General features: G+C 39.5%; 1 protein-coding gene across 15 annotated transcripts in view; it reads left to right on the forward strand.

Annotated features, from left to right (window-relative positions):
- The window catches only part of SLC13A1 (solute carrier family 13 member 1), a 273,175-nt gene that overhangs the window by 108,719 nt on the left and 139,012 nt on the right, over positions 1-25,444 (forward strand). For 12 of the 15 annotated variants that reach the window (XR_014834396.1, XR_014834393.1, XR_014834395.1 and 9 more), the window contains exon 1: positions 16,865-16,986. The exons of 2 other annotated variants lie outside the window; for them this stretch is intronic. Coding sequence is in view for 9 of the 13 variants with exons in the window: in XM_085006003.1 (XP_084862129.1) it covers positions 16,891-16,986 (96 nt within the window). In the remaining 4 variants the exon portion in view is untranslated. Of the gene's footprint in view, positions 1-14,706; positions 14,853-16,864; positions 16,987-25,444 lie in introns of those variants that run through there. One more of the 15 variants, XM_085006006.1, reaches the window with a different exon arrangement.

Here is a 25,444-nt window from a genome sequence, read left to right on the forward strand (position 1 = left end):
TCATCCTTGCGGGCAGTGGAGAGAGAGCAGAGAGTTATCTCTTGTTAGAAGGCAGTTGCAGTCCTAGCAGTAGATAAGATGAACTGAGGAATGCCACCAGGAGAAAGGAGAAAACTATAAAGTGCATTAGAAATTGCAAAGGAAATACCATGAATAAAATGAAAAGCAGCAGAAATGCAAACAACAAATACAGGGTTTTTTATGAAACACATTTTAGAGGGTATTACATCTAGTTGATCATTTACTGGTCTTTCATCTCTCTGTCTTTCCATTGAAGAAAGCACCCATCATATGCCAAAGTGATTGTCCTTATCACACCCATTTCCTCGGGATGCTGAGTTGTCTACCACTGTCCTCCTGGCAGAAGCAGGTCTAACCTGTGCCAGCACTCACTACCAGGTGCCCTCAGCCTGGCTGCATGTCAGGGTGTAGATCAGAGGGCCTTGCAGACAATTACCCATGCAGGACCTGTTGGGTTTTCAATTTCTACAATAGCATTTTTGCAGAGTTCTAAAGAGAGCTCCCAAAGAGTTCATTTGGGCATCTGCAAAGATTTCAGTCTAAAATTATTTGAACCGAATTGTTCTACAGCTGGGATTGCAATCTGTTTTCTCCCTTTTCTCTCCTCTGTCCCCTTTTTTCTGTCCTTTAAGTTGAGTTCCTTGGACACTGATATTTCCTCTTTCTAAAGCTGCTGGTGACATGGGGATTTCATAGATATCTCATTCGATTCTCCTGTAGGGACTAGTTTCAAAGCACTGACCCTCATCTGTAATCACATTCACTGGCTATCTGAGTCTGTCTAACTCCTTGAAGTAGCAGAATCCTACTGATGCTGTGATAAATATTGACCCTCTGGAAAGGAACATTGTGTTTCAGATCCTGCATCATCCAGAAAAAATGGTCAGAATGGCCAAAGCAATACACAAAGTCAGCGTTGCAAATTTTTGTCCCTACGAAAAGTAGATTATCTTGTTTAATACAACTTTAATGTATGTTATTTATAAACAAGGAGCAGGAATAGGATATACTATCAGACTGTGTCTTACAGTATAATGGGATGTTAAATTACTGTGGAATGTAAAGGTGAGAAAAGCATTGTCTTGGTGTGACCATGGCTTAAGCCAGCTTTCATCTATGAAAGCTGCTCATCTTTGGCATCTCATCTCAGATATAAGGATTTGAATTAGAAGTTTCAAATGTCCAATTTCAGTTTGGCTTCTATAATTATAGTTAACTCACCTTAATGCTGCAATAATAAATGTGTCTGTAAGCATAACTCATAGTAGGTTCATTTTATATTCCAGGGATTGCCTAGCTGCAATATACAATAAACAGTTTCCTCTTGGGATATGAGGATGTTTTGACCCTCAGTCAAACAGGCCTTTGATATTTTTTAATTAATGGTGTGGATTTGTGTCATGAGACAACCACACTCTCTGTGATATGTAGCTGGCCAGGTTTAGAATGAGCCTATGCTATGGGTTTTGGGGCAGAGTTTTGGCTGGAAGAATCACCAACAGGATCAGACTCATGCCTGTAATTCTATTAGTGTCATAATGAATCAATTGCTAACATTTAAATATTAGGATATCTCACATAAAAGAATATGTTCCTGACTTTTTTTTTTGAAACATCAAAAAAAACTTGGAACCTGTCGTGTCTCATGTGAGCTGTCTCTGAGGAATGGCTGCCTCCTTCAGCCTACTTTCACTTTTTCCAAGGTCCCCAGCCTGACCTTCTCTTTCACATCTGACAGTCTGGTGTCTGAAAGCATCTGGGTTTGCTGTCCCTGCTTGAGGGCTGTTTTGTTTGTTATCCCTAACAAGTAATTATATTACTTCCATCCAGTGGTCCTCTCTGAGGAGGCAGTTACCTCAGTTACCTTCCCCACAACAAATGCGTTTTACTCTTTTAATGGGATTAAGCCCCATGGCCTGTGAATTAGCAAGTCTAACCGGATCCTAGAAAAGATCCATCTCTAAGACATTCTTGTAGCAACAAATTTTCCTGACACTCAAAAAATAGATTACTTCAAATGCTTAAAATTTTTAGGAAAATTCGTAAGATTAATCTTAAGATTCTAGAGCTTTCAGGATTTCTAAAAGCCTTTATTGCCATGAACTAATCAACCCATGTCAGCCTGCATTCCTTTTGCCATGTCCCTCCAAGTAGACACTCCCTGCAGGTGCTCTAAATATTCAAAATCTTTATTTTCAGATGCAACCAAATTCTCAATTTGGGTCCCTAAGGGGACCACGTGATGTGCTTGTCTGGATCAGTCCCAGAGGAATTATTAACAGCATTCCTTTTATTCTCAAGTGTCCAGGTTTGAGCCCTACCCCTGAGCCCTGCCTCAGTTCATAATGAAATCTGTGTTCGCAATTATCATAATATAGAGGGGTCCTTATTCTAGAATTTAGCAATTACAATTTTCATATTTGATAGCAGCCTTCTTTGAGTAAAAGATTTCTTCTTGTGACCATCAGATTTAATGGACCCCTCTAACTATCTCCCTCCCTTATAAGACAAACTTCTTTCTTTCTTTTTTTTGTTTTTTGTCTTTTCTAGGGCCGCACCTGTGACTTATGGAGGTTCCCAGACTAGGGGTCTAATTGGAGCTGTGGCCGCCCCGGCCTACGCCAGAGCCACAGCAACGCAGGATCTGAGCCAGGTCTGCGACCTATACTACAGCTCACGGGAATGCCGGATCCTTAGCCCACTGAGTGAGGCCAGGGATCGAACCCTCAACCTCATGGTTCCTAGTTGGATTTGTTAACCACTGAGCCACAATGGGAACTCCGAGACAAACTTCTTTCTAATAATAATAGATTATTAGTTCAGCACTTCACAAAATGTGCTTCAGGGACCCCTGTGGGTCCCAAGGACCCTTTTCAGTGTGTCTATGAGGTCAAACTATTTTGATGATAAGACAAAAACATTATTCACCTAATTCTTTCATTCTTTCACAAGGGCACAGTGGTGTTGTCCAGTGTCTGTTGACATGTGACATGGCAATAGATTGAATGCACAATCCAACTATTTTCAGTCTCTAATGAGATTTGCAAAAAATACAGAACAATGCCAGTATTCTCACAAAATTTTTAGAGAGTAAATTTAGGTTTCTTAAAATATCTTATTTTTGTTAGCATGTAATGGGATTATTATTTTTAGTTTTAGTTTTTGTTTTGTCTTTTTGCCATTTCTTAGGCTGCTCCCGCGGCATGTGGATGTTCCCAGGCTAGGCTCTAATTGGAGCTGTAGCCGCCGGCCTATGCCAGAGCCACAGCAACACAGGATCCGAGCCGCGTCTGCAACCTACACTACAGCTCACGGGAATGCCGGATCCTTAGCCCACTGAGTGAGGCCAGGGATCGAACCCGAAACCTCATGGTTCCTAGTCGGATCTGTTAACCACTGAGCCACAGCGGGAACTCCTATTATTTTTAGTTTTAAACAAACTAATAAACATTTAAAATTGTTCTCATTTTTTTTCCTACCAGTGTAAGAAAACAATTTTTAGGTAGGAATGTAGAAGAATGCTGAGACTAAAAGTTTGAGAACTGTTGACAGAGTGCAATTTATTTCACGTTTATTATGTAGTTTTGAGTAGTTTTTAACTTTTCTTAAATTGAGATATAGGGAGTTCCTATTGTGACTCAGTGTTTTAAGAATCTGACTAGAATCCATGAGGATGTAGCTTCCATCCCTGGCTTCGCTCAGTGGTTTAAGGATCTGGCATTGTCATAAGCTGTGGGGTAGGTCACAGACGTGACCCGGGTCTGGCATTGCTGTGGCTGTGGCTGGCTGTTACAGCTCCAATTAGACCCCTAGCCTTGGAACTTCCATATGCCATGGGTGCGGCCCCAAAAAGACCAAAAAAAAAAAAAAAAAAAAATTTGAGATGTAATTCACATGCTGTTATGTGAATTATATACTTTTAAAAATTCAGTGATTTTTAGTATATTCACAAAGTTACACAAACATCACTGCTATCTAATTCCAGAATATTTTCATAACCAAAGAAAGACCAGACCCATTAGCAGTCACTCGCCATGCTCCTCTTGGTGCAACTTCTAATCTTTGTTTCTGTGGACATACCTATCTTGAGCATTTTGTATATGTTATCACACCATAAGTGTCCTTTGTGTCTGGCATCTTTTATCTGGCAAAATGTTTTCAAAGTTTATCCCTGTTATAGTGTGTATCAAAATTGCATTCCTTTTTATGGCTGAATAATATTCCATTGTACGGGTATACCGCATTCGTGTAGTCATTCATCATTTAATGGACAGTAGGGTTGTTTACACTTTTCAAAGGTATTATGAAAAATGCTGCCATAAACATTCATGTACAAGTTTTTGTGTGCAGACATGTTTTCATTTTTTCTCAGGCATATACCTAAATGTGGCATAAACCTAATTGCTGGGTCATATGCTAACTCTGTGTTTAATTTTTTGAGGATCTCCCAGTCTGTTCTCCAGTCACTGCACAATTTTACATTCCCATCAAGCTTGTATAGGGTTCAATTTCTCTGTGTTCTTGTCAACACTTGTTATTGTCATTGGTCTTTTTAAATTCTAGCCATCCTAGTGAGTATGAAGCAGCCTTCTGTTGTGATTTTGATTTGCATTTCTTTTGTGGCCAATGATCTTAAGCATATTTTCATGTGCACATTGACCACTTGTATACATTTTTTACAGAAATGTCTATTCAGATCCTTTGCTTATTTTTCAAAAATTGTGTTATTTATGCTATTATGTTTTTATAATATTGAATTGCAATAGTTTTTTACATATTCTAGTTACTAGACTCTTGTGAAATATAGTATTTGCAAATATTTTCTCCAATTCCATGGTTTGTCTTGGTAGTGTCTTTGGAATACAAAATTTTTTAATTTTGAAATTCAATTTTTCTATTTTTACTTTGGTTACTTGTGAGCTGAGTGAAATGGGTGAAAACGGTCTTTGACAAACTTCTACCTGTAAAATAAAATAAATCATGGGAATGTAATGTACAGCATGGTGACTGTAATCAGTTGTATGGTATATTTGAAAGTTGCTGAAAGAGTAAATCTTAAGTTCTCAAGAACACAAAAATTGCATCCATCTGTGGTGATGGATGTTAGTAAGACTTATTGTGGTGATCATTTCTTAACATATACAAGTATCAAATGTTTAAATTATACACCTGAAACTAATTTAATAAATGAATTATATCAAAAAATGAGATTAAAGCCAGCAATAAGAACAAGTAAACAAATAAATAAATAGCCAATGGCAAATCCCAGGTGACAAATATTTAAACGTGTTTCTTCTAAGAGTTTTATGGTTTTAATTCTTACATTTAGTTCCTTGATCCATTTTGAGTTAATTTTTGTATATAGCATGAGGCAGGTGTCCACCTTCATTTTTTTTTGCACGTTGCCCCAACACTATTTATTGAAAGGACTCTTCTTTCCCTATTGAAGTGTCTTGGTATGCTCATCAGAGTAGTTTTACTTTTTTAGTACAATTTTTAAAGATTACACCGCATTTACAGTTATTACAAAATATTTGCTGTATTCTCCATATTGTACAATACATTCCTTGAGCTTATCTTATGCCTGATAGTTTGTGCCTCCTACTCCCTACTGTTGTATTGCTTCTGCCCACCAGCACCCACTAGTTTGTTCTTTATGTCTGTGAGTCTGCTTCTTGTTTGTTATATTCACCAGTTTGTTGTATTTTTTAGATTCCACATATAAATGGGATCACACCTATTTGGCTTTCTCTGTCTGATTTATTTCACTTAGCATAATGCTCTCCAATTTCATCCATGGTGTTGCAAATGGAAACATTTCATTCTTATCTATTGATAAGTATTCTATAGTATATATATTATACTACTGCTGAGTATAATATATAGAGAGTATATATATAGTGTGTGTGTGTGTGTGTGTGAGAGAGAGAGAGAGAGAGAGAGAGAGAGAGAGAGAGAGAGAGGCAGGGATATGTATATATATACCACTTCTTTATCCATTCCTCTACTGATGGGTATTTAGGTTGCTTCCATATCTTGGCAATTGTACATAATGCTGCTGTGAACATTGAGGTTGCATGTATCATTTTGAATTAGTGTTTGGGTTTTTTTTCCAGGAGTGGAATTTCTGGGACATATGGTAGTTCTATTTTTAGAGAGCAGTTTTACTTTTGCTTGCTTCCAAGTTAGTCTTGACTAGTTGTTCCTTTCACCCAAGTTCAAAGTACACATTCCCAAACCAAGCACTGGCTGCTAGATAATTAGTGAAAATATATGACAAAGTCAATCCTAAGAAACAGTTTTCTCAATGTCTATAGAAACACCTTCTGAGCTGAGTAATTAGAGCAAGTCCTTGGGTCTGTGAGAAGATGAATAATTATATAAAATCATCTAAAATTTCCTTTAAGTAACTGGATTCCTTGAGGTTTATATAACAAGAAGTTGTGCTGAAATCTATTTTAGGTAGCAAATCTCTTGAATACTTGTTTGGATTGACTTTCAATAGCTTCCTTTTTGAATTTTTTTTTTTTCATTTTTAGGAGAAACGTAGAGTCAAAGGTTAGAAATCTCTAGATTTTTGTAGAAATTTTTGAGAGTTCTATGTTTTTTAAAAGAAAAATTTTAATGTATATTCTGAAAAGAAATTATTTGAATATAACTTAGGCCTGGAGATACAGAACGTAAGAACTGAAAGAGATGCGAGATCATATAATATAAATTCTTGATTTATTTTTTATTTTATTTTATTTTTCGTCTTTTTAGGGCCAGCTGCACTGGTGGCATATAGAGGGTGCCAGGCTAGGGGTCAAATCAGAGCTGCAGCTGGCGACCTACACCACAGCTTAGGGCAATGCTGGATCTTTAACCCACTAAGCGAGGCCAGGGATCGAACCTGCATCTTCATGGATACTAGTTGGGTTCATTAACCACTGAGCCATGATGGGAACTCCCAATCCTTGATTTTTTTTTTTTTTTTTTTGTCTTTTTGCCCTTTTGCCTTTTCTAGGGCCGCTCCCACGGCATATGGAGGTTCCCAGGCTAGGGGTCTAATCAGAGCCACAGCCACCAGCCTATGCCAGAGCCACAGCAATGCAGGATCTGAGCTGCGTCTGCAGCCAATACCACAGCTCACGGCAACACCAGATCCTTAACCCACTGAGCAAGGCCAGGGATCGAACCCACAACCTCATGGTTCCTAGTCAGATTCGTTAACCACTGATCCACGACGGTAACTCCCCACCATTCCTTGATTTTTAAAGGGAGAATAATGAAACCAGCAAAGATAAATATATTTATCTGGAGATTGCCCACAGAGAAGTAGCTAGGTAATAAGGAAAGATGGTAGGAGGCTATAGTTCCAGTCTTAAAAGAGATCAAAAATGGAACTTTCAAACTTGTAGTAACTATGCATGTACAGTTACTGCATAGTTAAAAGCCCTGGAGGGCTTTTCCCAGTATGAAAGAGTTGACCTATCAGCTGTCATAGTGATACATTAACTAATCCAACAGGACCTAGAGAGCAAGGTTAAGATGAAAAGAGTTACCATGAAGCTGTCAGACCCAGAGAGTATCACCACAAAAGATGAAAATCAAGCAATAGTCTCTCTCTCTCTCTCTCTCTTTTTTTTTTTTTTTTTTTTTTTTGGTCTTTTTGCCTTTTCTAGAGCCGCTCCTGTGGCATATGGAGGTTCCCAGGCTAGGGGTCTAATTGGAGCTGTATCCTCCGGCCTCCACCAGAGCCACAGCAATGTAGGAGCCAAGCCACGTCTGCAACCCATACCACAGCTCACGGCAACGCCAGATCCTTAACCCACTGAGCAAGGCCAAGGACCGAACCCGCAACCTCATGGTTCCTAGTCGGATTCGTTAACCACTGTGCCACGACGGGAACTCCCAAGCAATAGTCTTTTAAGAAAGTATGGATGGGGGAATAGCAGACAGCTGCCTTGAATGTTTTGGATTGGGAGAGAATCTTGAAATTAAAAGAGGTTAAATTGGCCATTGAAAGACAAATTTTATGTACAGCCCAAGCTTAGAATAATGCTCCAAGTAGCATGAAAATTGATTGCAGAGGCTTGAAGGTATCAGAGAATAAGCATTTTGAGACTGCAGATAATGTGTTGGGAAACTGCTTTACAGAAAAACATCACATATGAAGCAGAGCAGTGCAGAAGGATGAGGCTGAGAACATTACATTCCATAGGACTTTTCAAATTACGTATGGATGTTGGACATTTTCTCCCCTAGTGGGGAGCCGTCGATATGTCCAAATGGGAAAATAACGTGGTCAGATTCATTTGGGAAGATCCCTTTGGTGGCACTGTGGAGGGTGTATCCCTGGGGGAGGTACAGAGACACGGACCAGTTAGGAGGCCAGTAATAGTAAGGGACGGCAAGAGCCCGAACAAGGAGCAGGTCATGAGGATGGGGGAGACTAGAGATTTGGGAGCACGGCAGTGGCGAAGAGGTCTCGATGATGGATGAAACGAGGGGTAGGGATGAGAGGACAGAGTCAACATAATGTTCTGATCTCTGGTTAATGGGAGTTAAGAGCCTTCTTGATACCGTGACAGAGTGACCACACATTCTAATTTGCCTAGGATGCTCCTAATTTTTGTACTGGAAGTCTCATGTTCCAGAAACTCTTGGTCTGGGGAATATTGGTACAATTTGTCACCCCAGTCGTGAGCCTAATATGCTGGCCCTCCAGGTCCTCACACCTGGCCTTCATGGCCACTAAGCTGCCACTCCACCCCCAGTCTCTGACAGGTTTTCTAAATGAATACATTTGGTCCCCCACTCTCATTTCCTGATTGAAGAAGAAATTTCTCATCTGGACTGAACAGCTGCTTAAACGCAAGTGCAGTTGGCCAGGGCCTATGTAGACACTTCCGTGGCTGCACCTGTTTCCTACATTCCCAGTAGTAAACAAGCCAGGCTACTTAGAAGTGCCTCTGGCCCCTCTCTCTTCAGCTAGCCTTACTTTTGGAGCCCTATGTTCTGTGGCTTCCTCACTAATTGGCACCCAGTTACACCATCCATATGAAGCCAGAGCTAGTGGTGAGTTGGGAGAAAAGAGCACCAGCTTTGGAAGCTAACAGATCTGGATCTGGACTTGAGTGACCTCAAGCAAGTTACTTCACCTCCTGGAATCTCATCTGTAAAAATGAGAGTGTTGTTGGAAATCAAGTATATGACAAATACAAAAACGAGCCATCAGTAATTTGATTTTTGTCGTGGGGTCTTTGTAATTTCAGGTGATGCCTCCTTCCCCCTGAGGGCAAAGTCTGAGGTCCATGCACCCTCTCAGCTTCCTAGTCCAGGTTCTCTATTTCCCCAGTGGACTCTGACGAGATCACTGAGTGGTTGATATTGAATCTGCCCTAGAGATAACATCCTACAGGAGAGAGAGGAAAGAGAGGCCTGGAGGACATCTGCTGCTAGTATCCCATTCTATTAGGTTCACTCTAACTCCACCTGTGATTTTCTGAGTGTCTGTTTATAGAGTCACATGTAGGCATTCACACTTCTTTAATACTGATAACATTTCCTTTCTAGAAAACAGGAACCTTTCTACTTTTTAAATTATGATTAATGGAAAATCCTTCTTTCTTTGGAGAAATCAATGACACAATAAGTATAGTAACAAACACTTTTTATCCAAATAAATGCATATTTCAAGTTATTGAAATTGAAAGTAACTTATGCCTTAGGAAAAAAAAAAATGTTTGTGTCCTTTTTGGCATTTATGCCAGCCAAGGAGTGGGAAGGCAGATATAATCATATGTGTAACTTAAATTTCTGGGAAGGTTGAGTTTAAAAATTTTAGAGGAAATGTGAATTTGTGCTCAAAGACAAGAAACTGCCATCCTGATTGTCAACAAGGAGCAAGTCTTTGCTATTAACTGCACTTCCGTGAGTGAGATGCCAGTCTTGGGCCAAATTCTAGAATGGAGACATTCTAGAAAAGGAGACGATTCAGTAGACCTGAGTTAATGAGAGTGTCCAAAAGCTACTGTCTAATGCAAGAGTATCAACTTGAAGGAATGTACTTGGAGAAGGGAATATGTTGATTGCATTATCAATGATTTTGAATGCAAATGTGGGGAAACTATCCTTAAATACGCGTATAGTGTGTATGTGATGAATGAGGAAAGTCATGGTGAGGTAAAGCATGTGTAAAAATCTAATGTGATGGAAATGTATAAGGAAAATTTGCCGTATTTATTAAGATAACAAGATAGAATTTACTTCTTAGCTAGAGCCCCTAGAAAAATATTTTCAAAGTCTATTGGATAGCCAGCTCAAAATGTTTCAGCAGTGTAATGGGGGCAAATGCAGCCTGCATTTCTGTAAGAACCACCTCCAGAACCAGAGACATGATAGTCCCATTGTGCTCCTGTCTGCCGAACAGCATCAGTAATAGAGCATTGAACTCACACACCAGCTAAGGAACATAGAAGAAGAAAAAAACAAAAACAAAAACTAGTCCATGTTCTTAATTTGGGGTGAGTGCCCAGAATAATGAAAAGACTTAAAATTTTCGACAATGAGAAATAGTTGAAATAAACGGATAAGGGGTGATTTCACATATATAAACTGTCACATGAAAAGTAGCGTGGTTTTCCTCCCAGTGATTCCCCAAGAGCAGAATTAAAATGGTGGATGGAAGCTACAGGAAGACAAATTTTGGCTCCATGTCTGGGGGAAAAAAATCAGAGAAGAGAGGGGATATTTAAATATGGAATAAGGGATGAGCTACCTGTCATTAGAGACAGTTGAGAATGGGCTGAGAAAGAATGGGCTTTTTGACACTCATATTTCCTGGAGGACTAGAACAATTTTCCAAACCAGAGAAAATATGATTCTCTAAAAGCAAAGAAATTTACATTAGATTAAGACTCTTGCCCTGAGAATTTATAATTAGTTATTTTAGAGACTGTGAAAATAGAGATCTTTATGAAAGATAACGAAATTAATTGCCCTCCCACAGCACTTGTCTTCTGCTCTTACACTAAGCCACCAGGAGTTCTCGGCTGTGTGCACACTGTCTTTCCCATATAGCAGGTCCCTTGTAAAGAAGGCACAATATCTTATTCACATCAATGCAATCACCACAAGAGTCCATTGCATTAGCCCCCTTTCTTTTAAAACCTCCCAGGATTCAGACTACTCCTCATCCCTATCATTTTCTTTCATGTTTATCCAAGGCCAAACGTAGAAATTAACCAGAGTCCTCATGGTCTGTCAATGTGGTTTAACTGTACAATCACACAAATGAAGAAGAGAATATTGTTCTGAAAACGTACCTCTGTGAGTCTAGGGTAAAGAAAATGGACAAAAAGGAGAGCATAAATAACTTGTCAGAATGAATGTTGGTGTATTTCTTCATAAGACTGTAAGTAGTCACAAGGCACACGTTTCCTTCCCTTAAACAATGAGTTTTCTCTATAAGGACCATTTTGAACCGAAAGCCACCAGACCCAAGTAGTAATAAAAGAAGCCAGAAGGTGAAGAGCAGGGAATGCTGTAGCTATGCCAACAGAAAATTACTGCGAGAGGGCACCTTGGCTGACTTCCGATATTCATGTTAATGACATATTGTGAAATATTTTACACTTAGATAAAAATTAATTTCCAAGAAAGATGGGTCAGCTTGACAATAAGCTGAATTGTGTCAATGCCACTTACTACACTTAAAATGAAATCACTGTTAGGGACTTTTTTCTTTGTCATCAAGGACAGGAGATGTACTGAACTCAAATGCAAAATATTTTTGGTGGTAAAAATGGTGGGAGAAATACCATTTTTCACCCCTCTGGGAGAAAAATGGACACATTTGGCTGTGAGCAACAAGCCAGTGAATTCAGAGCAGCACTGAGATTACCAGGGAAAACCTTTTACCTTTCTAGTCTCTTTAAACTGGTCTCTCTGGCTATACCCCAACTGATGGCCCAGTTGAACCCTCTGAAATCCTCCTGATTTTGCAAAAGGAGCGAATGCTTGGATCAGCTGGGATCATAGGGTAGTTCTCAGTGATCTGTTTCTGTGGATCCTCCGCTTCCATCTTTTACGAGTCCTACAGTCATAGCAATCCTCCCAGTGCACCTTAAACGCTGGTCGACTTTCCCCACCCAGGTGCTGACAATAAGTGGCATATCCAGGAATCCTGGCTCTGAATACCCTGAGTTCTCATGAGGAGTCCTAGACTGGCTCATGTGTGAAGGCTTCTAGAATAGTGGGAGAGAAGCAGGGAACAGGAGTCAACAGAGTTCTAGACCTTTTTGAGTAGCTTTATTGTTTCTTTTTCTAACAAGATGCTAAGTATTTCAAAACGAACTTTCCCCTCCCTTTTCCCCAGCATCCTCCTTTTCCTTCTTCCATCCTGACTTTTCCCCTCTCCTTCCTCAGATAGCTCAAGATAAAGACATGGTCAGGCTTCATCAAGAGGAATATACTCCTTGCTCCCTGGTGGAGGGTGTGACCGGTTGTGTCTGGGCAGAAGTGCTAAGGTGTCCAGGCAGCTGCTGTTCTTGCCAAAAATAGATCCTCGTCTTTTGGAATTTGCTCTGCTTCTCAGTTCATGGGAGTTCAGGTCAACACCTCATAGGACACAGTTCAATCTTCATCTGTTCAGTCAGTCATTTACTTCATGGAATTGGAGGAATGATTATTGAAGTTGTGGTTAATAATGAATGCTACCAATTTAGGCGTCTGGGGAGTTGTACATGAACCTGGAGGCTCCAGGGTAGATTATCTTACCCTAGGTAATGCCTTCACCCTTTGAAATGAAAACTGATATGGTTAATTGATGTGGGTCTGGGAACTTCACTACATACATTATCTGTACATTTCACTTTCATCAAGAGAATTTATCACCTTAAGGAATAGAAAAGTGAGCATGAAGAAATTGAAAATATTAAAAAGTGCCCAAATAAATGACTACTAGATGCCAATTAGGAGGGGAAAATGATCTTAGTTTTCAAGGTATCAGAAAAGGTTTTAAGGCACAGCTTATAGGAATTTGGAGAGTAAACACTTTACAGTGCAGTATCTGGAAATGACAGAATTTATGACAGTAACCAAAATATATAAATTGGGATGAGCTGTGAGTGAGTTTCAGAATTAGGATCTAGTCAAGGCTTAGAAACAACTATGAAGAGAAAATCTGACTTACATTCCTGCCTCCAGAGTCCAACAATAGTGATCAACTCAAAATGGCACGCACTTTGAACTCCACGAATGAAAATAGAAACACATAATTGAAACAAATGCAGTCTTTTTATATATAAATATGCCTGGCTGCTTTCATCAACAGTAAAAGCATTTTGACTTTTTCTTTTCTTAGTCGAAGCATACACACTTTCTTTTTTTTTTTTTTTTTTTTTTTTTTTTTTGTCTTTTTGCTATTTCTTTGGGCCGCTCCCGCGGCAAATGGAGGTTCCCAGGCTAGGGGTCGAATCGGAGCTGTAGCCACTGGCCTACGCCAGAGCCACAGCAACGCGGGAGCCGAGCCGCGTCTGCAACCCACACCACAGCTCATGGCAACACCAGATCCTTAACTGAGCAAGGGCAGGGATCGAACCCGCAACCTCATGGTTCCTAGTCGGATTCGTTAACCACTGCGCCATGACGGGAACTCCAATACACACTTTCTCATCAAAGTTTATATAAGTACATTTGCAATTGAGCAAATATTCCCCCAATATATCTTTGAAAACCTAAATATTTACTTGAAGAACTGCTGCTGATTGTCAGAATGGATTTATAGAAAGCAGAAGATTTGAGCTGCATCTGCTAGGTCAAACTTCCAGGAAAGGAGGGACTTAAAGACAGAGAAGGCAAGGCCTGAAGAAGAGCACAAATTTGAAAGGAAATATGGCATAGGAAAGAGACAACTGGAAAATAAGCATGTGGGATGGCACAGAAAAGCTGGTTTCTACTCCCCTCATGTTGATTATTTGTACAACTTAAGCATCTAACTTCTTTATGAAGATAATCTGAATATATGAACAAGGGATCTTTCTTTCTCTTTATGCCTGAACCTGATTTTCACATGAGTTATGTCCAATCATAACAAAATTTAGCATATTCAAATGCTAAATTTGTGGGATTTTGGAGAGCCACACCGGTGAAACCAGACCAGGGAGTGAACCCATGCCACGGCAGTGACCCAATCAGTGACAACACCAGATCCTTAACCCATTGTGCCACAAGGGAACTCCTACAGATGTTAAGAGTTGATGATTTGGTGTTTAGTGTCAAATTAATATTCATTATGGAAGACACATGACATAGTACCGAAAAACCCCACATTGACTTAAATGCCAGAAAGAACTGGATTTAAATTCATTATTATACCACTTAGTACCCAGAACATTTTACTTGGCCTCTTTGAATTGTAGTTTCCAAATCTGTAGAAGAGAAATATAAAAATTCATACAATACCAATAACTTGCATTGGGTTTCGAAGACTAAAGAAGGTAGTAAACTTCCTGGCATGAAGCAGATAACTGTGAGTGGATGAATAATATTTATAATATTTTTATATTTGTGGAGATGTTTTAAGTGAACTAATCCCTGATTATGCAATGATGTGATTTGTTTTCGGTCAGATAGATAAGACAGCGCAATTGTGATGTAGTAAAAGAGATTTATATTTTTCATATATCAAAAAAAGGTGGAATTTGACAACTGTGGAACTGGTTGGCAATGTGATGTGATGTGAAAGACCCTCTAAGGTGTGTTTCCAAAGGGTCCAAAGTCTCCCATCAGCGTTTCATTCCATGCTGGCTCTTGCAGGGGTTTGCCGCTCAAATCAGTCCTCCATGGTAAGTATGAATTGTTTTGTCAGATCTTTTCTCTCTCTGATAGTGGAGAGAGAGCTCCTGAGGAACAGGAGATTGGCTAGATGTAAAGAAAAAATAGAACCATTCTGTAATAAGGGACAGTCCCAGAAGATGGAGCCGGCTAGAGCTTCAGGCCATAATAGGAGTGTCCTACAAGACTTGGTCTAGTGAGAAATGGGCACCAGAACAGAGAAAATATGGCCCAGAAAGGAGGCCCTGATGAATGTCAAGTGTGTTTCCTTTAGCTTCACTCTGGTTCAAGTGCCACTGTTCCCTGCATGCATGGGCCTCATTTCCATTCAATGTCACCTAAATGCCTTTTCATTTTTGGTGTCATCTCAGAGGAAAATCTTCTAAGATGAGAAAGTGAGGCTTAAGTGGCCTCACCAGTTGGCTGAAGGAAATCTGAGAACAGAAGTGGTTTCTTCAAAAAATATTTAAAAGAAAAGCATGCAATGAACTATACAGAGTGTTATATATATTTGAAAAAGTATCTAAACTGCTCTAAGTAACTGTTCCTTTAATATGTTTTTAGTACTATGTATTATAACTGCTCATTTATTACTGCTCACCATTTATCACTTTTATTTATAATTACCCTCTCTTTTTTTCCACCTAATAAATTCAAGATATAATGTACCTTTCTGATTCAGAGCTTTTTTTTTTTTTTCCCTATTTAGTATGCTGGTATCTCTGAATCATCATAAATGACATATCTTTAGAAATTTAGAAGGAAAAAATGCTTTCTCATCCATATTAACACTATGGTGAAATGAGTGTTGGTGAAAGAATTGGCTTCCTTAATGGAAAAAGAAAGCAGAGTGACATTAGTGGGGAATTAGCAGTAAGGTCTAAATGCTAACCATAGATTACGTAAAAGTCAGGTTATTTGTACCAAGAGAAATTGTTTATAAATTATAGAAGGAAATGTGTTTTGTTTATACCTCAGGCTAGGTGCATAGTAGTTGTTTAGTTGAGAGTTTTGGGATGATTAATTTACAATACAATACAATACAATGAGAAGTAAACCAAGGAGTCCCCAGCCCTGAGGCATTTTAACCTCACTATCACTACACACACACACACACACACACACACACACACGCACGCACGCACGCACGCAGGCACATGCACATACACACACTCCTCTTGGATGACACTAATGACTCATCTCTGTACAAATTCCCTGATAATTATCTAGTCAATCTAGTCAGTATCAGCACAATATTATCAACTCAATTCTGAATAAGTCCTACAGGTGAGGGCTGATATAAAACTTTATGGTAGCTTTTGGTTTCCTATTCAAAGAGGCCACAGAGTCCAAGAAATACACAGAACTTTGCTTTCAAGCAGTGAAGAACTCATTGTGCACCTGAGTGTGATATTGGGGAGAAAAATACCACTCCTAGAAGCAGAATCCCTGCATGAGAGACGTCAGAAGCCCTCCTCGGCTCTGTACTCCACGTAGGCAGTGAGGGCAGCGGCCTCAATACTTTATCTAAGAAGGTCCCAGGAAAACCCACCTGTACCCAAACTCACCCTTTCTCACTGGAATTCCCACTCCTGGGTTGCTATTTGATTCACAAACTGAAAACATGCTTCACTGGGAAGAGGACTGGAGGCACCCAGTAAGGGATTGCTCGAGGCACCACCCAGGTGGAGCCTCAAAGTCAGGGGACGTCAGAAGGGGTGGAGGGGCCCCACTGTGGGCAGGCTCAACCAACCCCATGGTTTCAGCCAGTTATCCTGGTTAATGTGAACAAAGAAAATAAGGACAGTTTTGCCTTTTGAAAACCACACCAGAGATTGGTCTTTGATTTCTCACAGACACTCTTGGGCTTATCTCGCCATGTTAATTGTGATAGTAAAGCAATAAAAATCGAGATTTAATTTTAACTCATGTTGGTGAGTCTGGGGCAGTAAATGAAGATGATGGGCTAGAGAAATATTAATCCAGGTTGGTTATTTAACATCTGCCTGATTTTGAGGAGAACACTGTTGAAGGCACCTGCTCAGGACAATGAAAGTCTCTTATGTTTTAGTTTACCGCCGGCTTCTCTTAGTAGTTTTCACACTGTTGTTTTTATTGCCATTGCCAATCATCCTCGGCACCAAGGTAAGTGAGCCTGGAAAACAGGCTGGTGGATTTTCTGTTTTACTGTCCTATGTAATTATCTAGCTCAGAGCTGAATGGGTGGTGACGCCTTGGGCTTGAAATCGGGATGATTATACATGGTGTTTTGTCCATTTTTCTCCTTTTTAATGATTAATGTTGTTGATTCTCAGTATTATTAACTAGAATAATTAAATAGTGTATTCAATCAGAATTGTCCTCTGCCTGGCATCCAGATGAGGAGACGAACGAAAAAATCACAACCCTTGAGATCTTGTCATTCTAGTCATCAATCTCTAGGGAGCATCCTGGGTGGACACAGTCCCTTCCGCTGAGACAAGGCAGCAATCCCGGGAGTAAGAGCTAGAAAAACAGTTGGGAGTCCTAGGAAGGGTCTAGCATAAACTAACTTGTCAGCTCTGTGGCTTGGTGTGGGCCGCGGAACCTCCTGGAAATTTAGTTCCTTATGGGATAAGAAGACATTGAGAGCATGAAGTAATTTTCCTTGGTTAAAAATCTAATAAATTAGTGTTCATGTTCTGATCCTTTGAGATTTTATTTCCTTTTGATGTATTTGTAGGGCTTTTTCTGTTTGCTTTTAAGTGTGGTCAGTCTGTTAAGTCCAGAACAATAATTCCAAAGCATTTTGAATATCTTGGTAAAATGGTTTATGTCAGCAAACATTTAGTGAGCACCTTCTTTATGCCAGATATGATGAGTGTCTCTTCGTGGTAAAAGGACAGTCACCAGAACTAGGCTCTCTGCTTTAAGTCCCAGGTTTACACTTAGAAGCTGTGTGAACTGGGCAAATTAACCTCTCTGTGCTTTCATTTTCTCATATGTAAAATTGGGATGGTAACGGGTTCGTTGTGAGGATTAAATTAACAAGCGCTTATCAAGCCCTTACTTGGAGCAGTGGCTGGCACACCATAAGTGGGCTGGTGAGACTCTCCCCCAAAATCTCTTGACTCCACAGCTGTGCAGTTCCTGCTGCCCTATGATGCCTTTTCTTTGTGTAGAAGAGAACCTTTCTGATGTTCTTTTCTAACAAGTATTAACCAAGGTTGTACTAGTCTGAGTAAAAATAGAATCACAGTAATTATAATACTCCAGCCTCCCTCAGAAGTCTGCCACTGGTCTGGGGATCTCTGAAGGAAATTCATACGAGCTAATAAAAAGTCCTTTTTAGTTCTGCCAAGGTCTCGTCTACCTGCCAAGCTGGCGAAGGGACTGGTCTCTGCTGCCCACAGCTGTGGGTTGTCTCCTGCGGGGGGTTGTCGGGGTGCCAGCAGAAAACCACTGGGGCGCGGCCTCCCAGGCTGGGCCTCTCTTAGCATTGAGGTCTGACAGCGCCAGTGGAGGAAGGGAAGAACTCTTCCCCACTTTTGGTCAAACAATGTTCTGAACCCCCGAAGTCTTAGAGAATTTCTAGTGAAAACCACAGGCACACTCCGTTGTTTTGGGTTTGGTTGGTTTTGTTTTTCAAATTCTGTGTGACCCACCCTCCCCTCTTCTCACTGTCCCTCCCACCCCAGCTACTTCTGAGGATCCCTCTATGCATCTCTGGCAGCCACTAGATGACACATTTGAATCACAGACACGGGACTCTAATCTGAATGCCCACCCCACCCCCTTTGGAAGACTTCTTCACCCGTCTACCTGATGGCCTCCTGTTCTCAACTTCCCTGGTCCCACGTGCCCCTAGACCTGGCTGAATCTCACCATGAGCACATCCTGATTGATAGCTGGACCCCTGCTATATTTTAATATTTCTGGGTTAGTCTCAGCAGAAGTTCTTACTCATGGCAGAGAAAATAGGAAGTTAAACTAGTCAAGACAAACTCTGGCCACAACTGCATTTCATCTGTGCTGCTCCTTTGACACATACACACATTGACACTTGATTATCTTCCATAATTTTCAGAGAAAGTGAATATAAACTCTTTGAAAAGGAAGAACAAGTAAATAAATAAAAAACAACGCTCTCCCTGCATGATTCATTAACCAGAAAGTGTACTCTTGCTAAGAAATGCAATCATTGATTTTTTTTCCCAAGGTGCTATGACAAGAGTACATTAGGTCTGTGGGGAGACCTGGCATCAAGTCACATTTGATGAATTGTGTTCCTCTTTCCTTTCACTCTAATCAACTCATTTGTTAAAACTCAATTAATGTTAATGGTAGGACTTTTTCCTAGTACAATAACGTGATTTCGGTTTTTGGCTACTTTAAATATATATTTCATCATTCAATCAACTGCTAATTAAACACAAAGAATATTTTAAATGTTGCTTACGATGAGAATAAAACTTTTTTCCCAGATTCTGAGCCTTTAGAGTGCATAAAAGCTAAGTAGAGGCTTACTTTGACCTAGTGCAATTTATTATAACTTTCGGGTTACCAAACTGGAGAACCCTATGCCTCTAAACCCACAGTAAATAGACAACTAAAGAATTCAAGCAAAACAAAAAGTCAGTTTTGCTTTATAAAAACATAATAAATCTATGTGATATAGAATCAATAATAAATTATTGACCAATTTTTTTTCCATTTTTCTTACTGATTATCCAGTTGTTATCTATGTGATATAGAATCAGTAATAAATTATTGACCAATTTTTTTTCCATTTTTCTTACTGATTATCCAGTTGTTATCTATGTGATATAGAATCAGTAATAAATTATTGACCAATTTTTTTCCCATTTTTCTTACTGATTATCCAGTTATCTATGTGATATAGAATCAGTAATAAATTATTGACCAATTTTTTTCCCATTTTTCTTACTGATTATCCAGTTGTTATCTATGTGATATAGAATCAGTAATAAATTATTGACCAATTTTTTTCCTATTTTTCTTACTGATTATCCAAGTTGTTATCTATGTGATATAGAATCAGTAATAAATTATTGACCAATTTTTTTTTCCATTTTTCTTACTGATTATCCAGTTGTTTCTATAGACCAGGCTTAACCTTTACCTTGATTCCATCTCAACTTAAAAATGTAACACCAATGATGACAGACTCCAAGTGATTTTGCAATGTCATATTCAAATGTAAAGGGAAGGGCTTGACTTTACACAGTATGTTTCTGCTTCAGGCATTCTGCCAGCTGCTTTATACAAATTATAATCCAATAAGACAATGACAGATGTTCTATCATTCTTGTTTTACATTGGAAGAAACTGATGCTCAAAGATATGTGACCCAACATAAGCCACAGAGATGCTATAGAAGCTGGATTTGAACTCAGGTTCTGTCAGAACTCAGAATTCATGCTTTAACTGTGGTTTTGTTTTAATTTTTTTTTTAATTTTGTGCTTTTGAAAATTGACTCTATTTTGAAGAGTTGCGTTAAGTGTGCTTGATAATTCTTTATCAACAACTCAGGCATAGTTCTCTATGATAATACGTTAGACAAGTCAAACCAGAGAAGAGGTGTATGTTAGCCATTTCCTCAGTTGACCTCATGCTACTCAGTGTCTTTAAGTGGGAAAATTACAATGATTCTAATCGCTGGGGATGGACCTCTGAGAACTGGAGTTGTGGTCTCATATGTGTCATTGGCTGAATGTCCCAGAGTCCCCACTAAACAAGCTGGTGTTATCAGCTTGGCAGGATGTGGTGCCCCTTTCTTCATGGATGCTTACCATGAGTCATGGCATTAGGCTGGCATCTCACTATCTTCCAGTTGAAAGAGACCTTGGAACTGTGCATTCAGTATTTTCATGGAAATGATATTTGATAGCAAAATAAATAAATAAATAAATAAATATGCATCACCCCAGAAGCCCACAGGTATAAGTCAAACAGAAGCTCAAATTCAGTCCTTATGAATTAGGTATTGTAATTGGTCAAATTTTGCAGATTAGAAATGAAGGTAGAAACAAGTGAATAGCTTACCAAAACGTGGCTCTACAGATGTTTCCAATCAACATCTGTCTGACTCTAGAGTCAGTGATCTCAACCGTAACTGAATATTCGTGTCTTTATAGCTTCCACAGTGGTAATAAGTATACTCCTAAGATACTGGTGTACATGTCACTTTACTAAAGGAATTTGTTTTCTTATTGCTTTACCCCGAAACATCAGAAATGCTATATTTTTAACTGTCACATAAACATAAAAGTAGTCTTAGTCTTTTCCCAATTAATAGCTAGTTATTGGTAAAACACGCTTGTCATGCAATTGATATTTATGCAGATATTTGAATACAATGAATAACTGCACTGACTTTTTCTCCTTTTGGAGAGGAAATTTCTTAAATGTTCCCAGATTAAAACTTTGTTAAAATTGGCTTAGGCTACACACCATGGTTCCAGTGATATTCTTTGTGTACCTTTTTTCTTTTATGACTATTTCTAGCATCTTGTTAATTTTTACCTTTCTCAGAACTCTGTCCTATCTCCTTAGTTATTTTTCTAGTTTTTGGCTTTTCTTTGCATTTTTTTTTTTTTGATGGAACAAAATGATAAAAAAAAAAAAAAAAAAAAAGAAGAAGAAGACCAGGTTTGGTTGATAAGTTGTAAGGGGAGAAAATGGAACAATAATATCTTATTTATAGAGTGCATTTCTTCCAGGTATGTCACTCCATCTAGTTTATCCATTCATTAAGGATCCCTTTCTTTGGTTAAGGAGAGAGGAAAACAGCCACACCGATACTGAGCAGCATTCCCTAGTGGGTTGGTTGTAAATCCAAGACCAGATTTCAGGTTTCCGTCAGATCCTTCAAGATTTCTCTAGAAAATATCTTCAGTAAAGAGAAACTTGAAGAGTGGAGAGAGTGGGAGAGTCAGCAGGGTGTTAGTGAGCTGGACCAGCCAAGGTTAGGGATAGAGGAAATACAGCGGGAAGGGCCACCTTTCTTTCTGCACCTGTCGTGGGCTGCTTCTGTTTTCTTCACAGTTTATGCATCTGATGCATGCATCCTGAATTTCAACGTTGTAATAAAGTTATAATAAGTAAAAGAAAATGATACATAATGAGGGACTTATCTAGAAAAACTAAATGTCTGGGAGAAATATATTGCTCGTAAGGAAGTGTAAATTTAAAATCTATAAAGGCTTTAATGGAAGGGGAAGTGGTAGGTTGAGAGATATAACAAAGAAAAATGAAAACGAGTGGGAGAGAGTTTTAAAGCACCACAAGAAAAGAAGAAGGGGAGGAATTCCAAGAAAGCATGAACTTCCGAAGGGGTGAATCAAGTAATGAAAGAGTAGATACTGTTTTCACTATTGGTTTAAACTGTTGTAAGGATTTAAGATAAGGGGGGGAATGCTCTAAATTCCAAGAAAGTGAACATTTTAGATACAAAAGAGTGTCAAAATGATGGAGGACAAGAAGAAAGAAAACGTAGGAATCATGCTAATAGTAATGTGGTAGGAGATGAACAGAACCAGCAAATCCAAATGTGCTGTGTATTTGTCTCATGAATATTGTATGAGAACTTGCTAAGCCCAAAGTGTTGTGCTCAGTGAACGGTGGCACATACACAGAAGTTTAAATTAATGTTTCTCCTTTCAAGTAGCTTGTACAATCACTGAAAAGTCAATGTATACCATGGCGAACATTCATCACAAAATAAGGTTGTGTGTGGACTCATGTCAAATGTTTGAAACAAATCATTTGTGTTGTTGTAGACATGGAATTAAAAGGTGGCTACACTTCTAGGGGTTCCTCACCCTCTAGCCCCTCCATTCTCCCAACTACACACAGTCCCACTTGCCTCCAACTGCTGCTCTGTTTTCTTTGTCTCAGAGGACCTGCTACCCTTCACCCCATTTCCATACCTGAAACCTGTGTGTCATGTCACATCCCTCAGATAGTCCTAAGCCCCTGTCCCTCAGTCCATTTTACTTTACCTCCTGAATCTACCCACCTCCCACGTCCATGCCTGCCTAACATTGCTTTTCACAAGGCTGTTTTTATCTCTCTCTTTTATAAACCATTTTCACGTTCTTTTTCCAAAGTGCCAGAGGACTATTTTAAAAATGCCAACCTCGTCCTCTTGAACCTCTGGCAAATTTCTTCGTGGTTCCCTTTTTCTGACAGGGGGAAAAACATCAAAACAAAACATTTATATGCAATAGAGCTTTGGGATTTTTGCCGTTTATTTGTCCTTACAGGTCTCCCCAAAGGCCCCAGTACTTATCTCCCACATTCATATTTCCCTGTCTGCCGCCGCTAGAGTATCCATGACTAAGCTTGCCTGTCTTTGCACCTGCTGTGTCCTCTTCTTCTCTCCCTGTCTGTCCTTCCTGGAAAAAGCAGCTTGGCTATGATATGAAGAGAGTCATCCTCCATGCTCTCCCTTCATGATTCTGGCAACATTGGCCTCTATTCATTTTGATTTTATCTTTACCTCTCCCTCTAAACTGGAACAAGAACACGGAACATGCTTGACTTATTTCTTCCTGCCCAGACACAGTGCCAGCACACAGGACATAGTGGATTAAGTGGGCTGAAGGGATGAATTAAGGATTACTTGTGGCAAAAGGATGTGAGTACCTAAGTTAGATCTTATAGGAAGGAAAAGATACAGGAGAAAGAAGATGATGAAAGGAAGGAACTTCAAATAGTGTGCAGAGAGTGACTAAGGGACAGAACAAGAATGTAAGTGTAACAGGGATGTGTCTCTTCCACAAAGTCCTTCTTTTCTTTTCATGATACACTTTTATAGCTTGTTGGGTAACAATAATATATGTGAATGTCCAGCACCAGCCTCCTAACAACCATTAAAAAAAGTTAATAGCATCCCCATTTTACAGATAAGCAAACAGACACTCAAAAGAGATTAAGGATGTTCCCCCAACTCACACAGTCTGTAAGAGGAGTAGGAAGATTTAAAGACAAGCTGTCTAACTCCCAAACCCATTGATGCTATAGCTACTTGAATGGATTTTTTTTTTCCTTTTCTGGTCTTTTTATGGCTGTACCCACAGCATATAGAAGTTCCCAAGCTAGGGGTCAAATTGGAGCTGTAGCTGCTGGCCTACACCACTGCCACAGCAAGGTGAGATCCAAGCCTTGTCTGCGACCTGCACGTTAGCTCACAGCAGTGCTGGATCCTTAACCCACTGAACAAAGCCAAGGATCAACCCCCCTTCCTCATGGATACTAGTTGGTTCATTACCGCTAAGCCCTGATGGAAATTTCTTGAATGGCAATTCTATCAGATCTGTAAAATCTTGTGCACTCTTGTTCCTGCATTTACAATTACAAAAACACATATTGAGATGAGGTTGCCCACTGCCTGGGTTGCAGAGCAACCACGACCCTTGGTTCACAAATAGTGTGAGCAAGAAACAAACTTTGGTTAAGTTGCTGAGATTTAGAGATTTTTGCCACAGCATGACCTAGGCTGTCCTGACTTACCTAACATATTCTGCAAAACCCACCAGGTGACTCTGTCATGCTGCCCTCTGGCCCATTTCCTCATCTGTACAGTGAACAAGACGCTTAAAAGAAATTTCAATGTTATCTGTGGATTCACTGCCCTAGGTTCTTGTGTGAAATCACAACCCTTGAATGGGAAGTCCAGGAGGCTGCACCTTTAATGACTCCTCTTGACTCCAAAGCAGTTAATTCACGGACTACATTTTGGTCACACCCTAACACATCATCAGGTTAGAAAACAAGACGACCTCTAGGGCTATTTCCAGTTCCACTGTGTGCATGGGATAGGAACACAGTGCCTCTCCTTTATGAATTGGTTTCAGATTAAGTGAAAAGAAGGAGTTAAAAATTCCTTTGTAATTGACATAGTGGCATCACCAGCTGCCTTTCCTTGCTATCCATTTTCGGCTAAAAACTAATAAGAAATACTAACTATTTTTCCTTGATTTTGTAGTTCAGCTCCTTCTTATTCTTCATCTTCCACAATGAGGGCATTTGTAGTCACTTTTAAGCTTTGCAATGAATATGGATTGAGTCTTGAGAAATTCTTGCATTAGTAGGGATAGGTGTGTCACAAACCATGCAAACACCTTTTCAGGCTCTGTCAAAGAATAATAGTGTTTTTCTTGTAGCACACAGATTCAGAATGCATGGTTTTTCTCCTGACTTAATTTCTTTGTGTCGAAAATCAATTGCAATGAGTGAGGCCTATGATTGGTCCCGCTTTTCTCAAGCTGTACTGAGAGGTCGTACCCACATACATACTAATTCATCAGGAAAAATTACTCCCTAATATCAGTCAGTGTGTTATTAAAAAAGGGGGGGAGGGCTGAAAAAACTGTATTTTAAAGCCCAATTTATATTTCATTTCCCTCTGGAGCTATAATTTAAAAAGAACCAAGGTGATTTTTAAATATAATCAGCCACATTTCCCAAGATAATTTGACACTCAGAACTTGGAGAAGGGAGGCAGTCATTATCCAAATTGCCTAGTCATAGCTGCATTTGCCTTTTCTGCCTGTGCAGCAATTGCCTAGCTGCGCTTACTAGAAGTGGTTAAGATAT

Source organism: Sus scrofa, chromosome 18 (assembly GCF_054392235.1).
Source record: "Sus scrofa isolate SSC_HxYL_T2T_F1_AM1 chromosome 18, Sscrofa_HxYL_maternal_Yorkshire_Landrace_v2.0, whole genome shotgun sequence".
Classification (NCBI taxonomy): domain Eukaryota; kingdom Metazoa; phylum Chordata; class Mammalia; order Artiodactyla; family Suidae; genus Sus; species Sus scrofa.